Source organism: Leptopilina boulardi, unplaced genomic scaffold (genome assembly GCF_019393585.1).
Source record: "Leptopilina boulardi isolate dan_hultmark-lab unplaced genomic scaffold, ZJU_Lbou_2.1 LbouV2_371, whole genome shotgun sequence".
Taxonomy (NCBI): Eukaryota; Metazoa; Arthropoda; class Insecta; order Hymenoptera; family Figitidae; genus Leptopilina; species Leptopilina boulardi.
Window position 1 is genome coordinate 240,603 of NW_026137942.1, and position 7,357 is coordinate 247,959.

General features: G+C 32.9%; 1 protein-coding gene across 1 annotated transcript in view; it reads left to right on the forward strand.

Annotated features, from left to right (window-relative positions):
- The window catches only part of LOC127287515 (odorant receptor coreceptor-like), a 120,821-nt gene extending 119,622 nt beyond the window's left edge, over positions 1–1,199 (forward strand). The window contains exon 3 of the mRNA XM_051314504.1: positions 1,112–1,199. Coding sequence (XP_051170461.1) covers positions 1,112–1,165 — 54 coding nt within the window. The 3' untranslated portion in view covers positions 1,166–1,199. The remainder of the gene's footprint in view (positions 1–1,111) is intronic.
- The last annotated feature ends 6,158 nt before the right edge of the window (positions 1,200–7,357 follow it).

A 7,357-nucleotide genomic window follows, 5' to 3' on the forward strand; every position in this document is an offset into this window, starting at 1 on the left:
AATGTCAATTCAAGCAGTCACCCATCCAAGTACTAACCGCGTCCAACGTTGCTTAACTTCCGTGATCTGATGAGAACTTGTTCCTTCGCCTTGGTGTTTCCGCTGTCTTGTCTTGATTAATAACTTTGTCGTATAAGTATCACTAAAAGTGAGGTGCGATACAATACTTATACGACAAAGTTATTAATCAAGACAAGACAGCGGAAACACCAAGGCGAAAGAACAAGTTCTCATCAGATCACGGAAGTTAAGCAACGTTGGACGCGGTTAGTACTTGGATGGGTGACTGCTTGAATTGACATTCGACGATATTTTTTTTCGTGAAATTTAATTTGCATTTTAAAATTTCTAAAAATTTCCAGCGCAATTTTGCTACTAATTATTCTATTCTATTATTCTATTTTTAATAGAATTATAATTATACGTATAATAATACGTATAATTATACGTATAATTATACGTATAATTCTTGTTTCAAATTCGTATGTCTTATTATACGTATAATTGTACATATAATAATACGTATAATTATACGTATAATAATACGTATAATTATGCGTATAATTATACGTATAATTATACGTATAATAATACGTATTATTATACGTACAATTATACGTGTTTTTTTTCAATAGGGTAGTCCAGTGGTCAGAGCTCCCGACCTTCAGTTTTAAAACAGAGGTTCGATCTCAGGCGGAGATGAGATTTTTCAAATTCCACAAATATTTTAATTGGATAAATATAAATTCAATGTTAAATTGATAATAAATACATAATGAAATAAATAAAATAGATAAAAAGAAAAGAAATGATATAGAATATAATTTGTAATTTTACAAAAAAACTGTTTGTTTGATCAACCAAACATTTTTGTTGACCTAACAAAAAATATTTGGTTGACCTAACTAAACATTTATGTTATGCCAACAAAAAACACTCAACCAAATTTTTTTGTTGACTCAAACAAATAATTTGGTTGCTTAAATACCAACAAAATTTTTTTGTTGGCCTAACAAAATTTTTGTTGCTCTGACTAAACATTTTTCTCAGTGTAGGTACTCTCAGCGGGAGTAAATTTAAGTAAGCATCTAAATTTATTGTTTGTTTACAGTTGTTGAAGACAATATTCTCCTATTTAAGCGTCTTAATTTCTATGACCAAATAAATGTTAAGAATCATTTCCTAATAATTTTGTGCAAAACGAAAGTAATGTCATAATTAGTACAATTAAAAATATAATTATAACATACTATGTACAAGCTACAATAAAATACAAAATAATTGTTTAAGAAATAATTATAGTTCTCTTATTCTTCCTTATAGATTTTTTACATCACATATTAAAATTAAAAAAACTTTGAATAATATAAATCGAAAAAACAGTTGCAACATATTAGGAGTCGTCCACAAAACATGTGATACTGTTAGAGAGGGGTTTAGAAAATCATCATGGTGTATCACGGGAAGGAGGGAGGCTATTGAACTCTCGTTATGTGATATATCATTCTTGAACAAAAAATCTTTATTTGGAATAAGATACTAATTTGTATTTTCTATTATTATTTTTAAATTATGCACGACTTTTTGAGAGTTTAATTTTTTAAAATTGGCGACACTGCTCTCTGTTCTCAATTCAATTCCTATTAGAATGCAGTCACATGGAGCTGTGACTAGTCACAGACGATCTCATACAAGGCTGGCGTTAAGAGGAGTGATACCTTTAAGGTTTCTTTTGAAACTGTTTTTCATAATTTTTTTAAGACATAGGAATAAAGTAAATAAAATTTAGTTTCGTAGACTTTATTCGTTAACTTTTCAAGTTTATGAAAATGTATGTGACCTGGACAGTTAAAAGGGACCTTACGTCCGAAAAAATCGATTTTTAATTAAATGGTGATTTTGATAGAGAAAAATTTTTACTTTCAGAATCACCAATCAATAAGAAATTAATTACAATGCCTGCACCGTATAATTGGCCTTCTACATTAATATTGGCTTCATCATCAGCCTTTCTAGCGGCTGTGAGCATAAAAGAACCCAATTATTATCACTGTACACAGGTGTCTGGAAAGTAAAAAAAGTTTGCCTACGATGCCAAGAAAAATCATTGTTACCTGGTGGTTCCTTAGCCCCTGAAATGAGAAAACTTATTCCAAAAATCGTAGCTGTTCATTTAGAAAAGTTTCACCCCTTTCTAGGAGTGATTTTGAAATTTTTCCTAAAAAATTGCTTTTTAAGGGACAGAAATAAGTTTTAAATTATGTTAATGATTTTTATTTATGTCAATGTGTTTGTAGGACCTCATTTCCTAGATACAAGCCATTAAAAAATTTTTTATTAAAAAAACTAGAATTCGTAACTTTTATTATATATAGGTGACGATTTTGGATAATTTAATAAACAGTGAATTTTGATTTTTTGGAAAGTTAAAAATGTGTAGTTTCAATACAAAAAATATTGAGATGTCCTTTTTTGTTATTTTCGAGATATTAATTAATGAATTATTTAATGTTAGTATAGTTAATAAAAAATGTAATATTTTATAAACAAATAATGTTACCGTAATTTAGCGTTACCAATTGCAAGCTGACGTAATTCTTCATCCAACGAGACTAATATGAACTATTTTGAATTAGAGGAGTAGTAGAGCTATGTCGGTTCTAGCTCAGTCCTCTTTGATTCCTACCTTACCGACCGATGTTAACTCTACTTTACCATAGATCGGTGTTACCGACCGTTGTCGCGAGATGGCGCTGTTGCTCGCGGGAGTTTTTGAATTTTTGAACCCGTTTGGCCACCCCCTTACCACCCACTCATTTGCATATAATTTTCATATGCCTTGAATTTTTTGAACCCGTTTGGCCACCCCCTTAACACGCACTCATTTGCATATAATTTGCATATGCCTTTTTAGGGAATCCCTCCCATTTTCCACCCTCTTGACCCCCCCTACCACCCACTCATTTGCATATAATTTGCATATGCCTTTTGAGATTCCCTCCCACTTTCCACCCACTAATTTGCATACCGATTTTATTTTTTATGGTAAGTAACTATTTTACCATATAGTAATCTTATTTTTCAATAGAGGGCGCCACTTTTTAAAACTTCTTTTTCCATGGTAAGTCTCTATTTATCATATATATATATATATTGATGTTGTCAACAAGCTGTTTTGAGTTTACCTGTATCCCTATCATAAAAAACATAAAAAAGTTACATAAAAGAGAAAATCCTTCTAACATGCGAAAAACTGTCATTGTGAAAACTCCTCTCTTACTAAAAACTCTTTAATAAGTTAAAAAAATATTTTAATTTTCATTGAAAAAACTAATTATATTGAATTAAAGTCTTTGAGTTTATTCATTATCATTAAAGTGTAGTGAAAAAAAGTGATTTGTTTAAAGAAAATTTGAATTTGAAGAAAAAAAATGGTATGTATAATTTTTATATATTTTATAATTTTTTTTAATAGAAATCTTTCATATTCCTATAAATTCATTTCTTAACAAATTTTGATATTTTATTTACAGAATTCTGAAAAAAAACAATTGTTCGCCTACAAGTGGATCCAAGGCGTCGTCAGGAGGACACGGTACCGACGCCGAAAATGATGATAATGATAAGTCCCGAACAGTGGGGCTTACCGAGATATTGGATGGTATGTTAAAAAAAACTAATTTTTTCACTTTTTATTTTAATTTTTATTACTATTAATATAATTATTATTATTTTTATTATTAGTAGTGTTGATATTTTTGTTACTTTTATTATTGTTATTATTGCCATTATTTTTATTATTATTATAATTTTTTGTTATAATTTTTTGTTTCAGAGGGATCAGTATCAATACAGAGTTATAGAGGGCGTGATTAACCAATCAAAACCAACTAGGATAATAATTGTTATGAAAATAAAAAAAAATAAGATGGAGGATTGAAACATCAAAACCGCAACCATCATCGGATCCGGAGGCAATACCCCCCTCTATCAATCATTCGTCATCATCATCCTCATCATCATCATCATCATGAAGAATCGGATGATGATGATGATGATGATAAGAGTGATTCTTCTTTACCCTCCTCTGATCGTCCTCCAACTCCAGACATTTGTCTAAATTTACCTCTCCCCACTGATTTTATAAAATCCCACGATCGTCCTCCAACTCCAGACATTTATCAACATTTACCTCAACCTCCCCCCAATGACTTTATAAAATCCTACGATCGTCCTCCAACCCCAGACATTTACCTGAACCGTCCTCCAACTCCAACAATTCGTCCTCCTACCCATCATTCAGAATCAAATGCTCGTAAACGAAAATCTTCGGAATCCAACCCCCCCTCCTCTAACAATGATTATGATGATGGAAAAAAAGAAAAAAAATTAAAAAACTTTTTTTTTACAAATTTAGTTAAAATAATTTTATTTATTTCTTTGTTTAAAAAAAAATATTAGGGCGTTGTCCGTAGTGGCGAGACGGCCGGTATGGCGAGACATTGCGATATTTCAAACATCTGAGTTGACGGTGCTCCCGCTTCTGATGTAAAAGTGAAGTTTTATTGTACTAAAGCTTTTCTATATGATGCACTCTTTTTTGACGTAAAATCTTTCGCCACACAGCTGATAATAGTTTCAAGCAACTTTGAAAGTTTTATTTCTCGAAAGGAAAAGTGCCTATAAAAAAAAATTCCGGATTTTTATGAACAATAAGTGCTTTAATTTATTGGTGTTTAAGATTCCTTCGAAATTCCTAGAGCACTGTACATGACAGTTCAATGGACAGGATTTAAAATTTAATGACAGATTTAACTATGATTTAAAATAGTGTCTCGCCACTACCGACGTTTTCTGATGTCTGTAGTCGCGAGACATTATCGTAAATTAGCGATAACTTTCTTTTTTGAAGACTTATGATATATAGATGAAGTAAATTTGCAGTAGATAATCCAGCCTGTCCGCCGATATAGATGCGGACTTGATTTTTATGAAAATATGAGTGCTACACCAAAAAAATAAAGCGTGTCTCGCTACTACCGACGTTGCCCTATAATATTTAATAAATTAATGTTTTATATATTTTTATATTTAAAATATTTTTTAATAACATTAGTTAATAAATTTGTAATTTCTATATACTCTGTGTTTTTTTGTATACTTCCTATAATTTACCTTTTCCCTAATTCAATAATAATAAAAATTATATATTCCCGTGTGGAAAAAGCCACGATCTTGCCCTCAAGAGTTCGGGGCCCCCGGCGGGGGCCCATGAGGGCTGATCCATATGGCGAATCCATGAGGGGCAACGTAGGGGCCCCGCATGGATCGCCCTCATGATCGATTAGCAAAATTTTCTAAGTCCAAAAATCAAATATTTTTTTATCAACAAAAAATGAATGTTTCCAATGATTCAAAACAACGAAAAACGCGTTTTTAATAAAAATATATTTACACTTTTTTGAAAATAACACTCACACTTATGGCAAAATAGATGAGGGCCACCGTAGGGGCCCGCATGGATCGCCCTCATGATCGATTAGCAAAATTTTCTAAGTCCAAAAATCAAATATTTTTTTATCACCAAAAAATTAATGTTTATAACGATTCAGAACAACGAAAAACGCGTTTTTAATAAAAATATATTTACACTTTTTTGAAAATAACACTCACACTTATGGCAAAATAGATGAGGGCCACCGTAGGGGCCCGCATGGATCGCCCTCATGATCGATTAGCAAAATTTTCTAAGTCCAAAAATCAAATATTTTTTTATCACCAAAAAATTAATGTTTATAATGATTCAAAACAACGAAAAACGCGTTAGATTTATTTATTTCTCAGGTTTGCGTTTAATCATTAATTCTATGTATGAATTAATTGAAAAATGAAAATATCCGTTAATAGAATGCATAAATTACATATTTTTTAATTTTTTAATTAATTAATTTATTATTACTTTTAATTATATCCGACAGTTAATTAATTAGAACGTTAATTAATAAATTCAATTTGAGTAAGAATTTAATTTAAAATTGAATAATTATTAAATAAATATGTTATTTATTCATAACTTAAGCTTATTTATTATTAATTAACTTTTATTATTAATATTATTGATTAAAAAACATTATGGCAAACTTGAGGGCAAGATGAGGGCAAACGTGAGGGCCCATAAGGGCGCCCGTAGGGGCACCCTCATGGATCGTCCATGCGGGCGCCCTCATCGATGAGCATGTCGTTTCCATGAGGGGCCCCTATGGATCATCCATATGCGGCCCTCATGGCATGAGGGCGATCCATAAGGGCCCCCGCTGGGGGCCCACATCACTTTTCCACACGGGTTATATAAAAAATATAAATTATTTAATTATTCTTTGGTAAGTTACCCTTCCCAGATAAAATTACCATATGTCGGGAAAATACCCTTCCCAGATATAAATTACTATATATCAGGTAAGTTACCATAAGTTGGTAAGTTATCATTCATATATGTTATCCATGAATTTCTACTTTACCTACTAAGTGACTCAAAAGTGAAGGGTGCGCGGCAGATGCGCGCGTACGGCCACCGGGCCCGTTGGTAGTCCATGCTTCAAGTGTGGATGGAGTTCGGTGGTGGGGTGTTGTGAATGGTGGGGACGACATGTACCTCAGGCGATTCCCGTCGCAAGGAAAGTCATTTTGTTCTAGGTTCCAGAATCAGCAGCATCAAACCGGGGCTCCTCCTTACATGCACTAGTACTAGAAGCTGTCTCACCGAGCGGAGCCAGACATACCAGAGAGAGGAGGCTACTTGCATACACCAGTAGTAGCTGTCTCACCAAGCTGAGTCAGGTCCATGAGAGAGGGGTGCTACTCACTCACGCCAATAGTAGCAGTCTCACTGAGTTCAGTCAGGCGCGCAAGAGAGGGGGCAACCTACACGTAGAAGCAGTTGTAGTAGAAGCGTTCACATAGACATATATCTCATCTAACTCAACATGCTTGAGACTACTTTCACTTCACAGACTGTAGTCTCGGTGAGTTAAGACTTGTTTCTTGCCTGTCTCAACTTGCTCAAGCGCACTAGAGAGGGGGTCCTACTTTTACGCACATTGTGTGTTATAAAGTGCAATCAGAACATTTTTATGTAAGTATTTATTTATATGTGTATATAATGTTAGTTATATACACAGAATAATGTTTCCCTTATTCTGTTGCAGACTAGTCTCAGGAGTAACAACAACACAATTAAGGGTCAAAAGCATTCAGTTTGGAGGTTCCAAATATATCCGTGAGAGGGGTTCCACTACATTCAACTACACTACCGTCCGAAATTGTGCGAACTCTGCTTTTTCAACAACTATAAAACTGT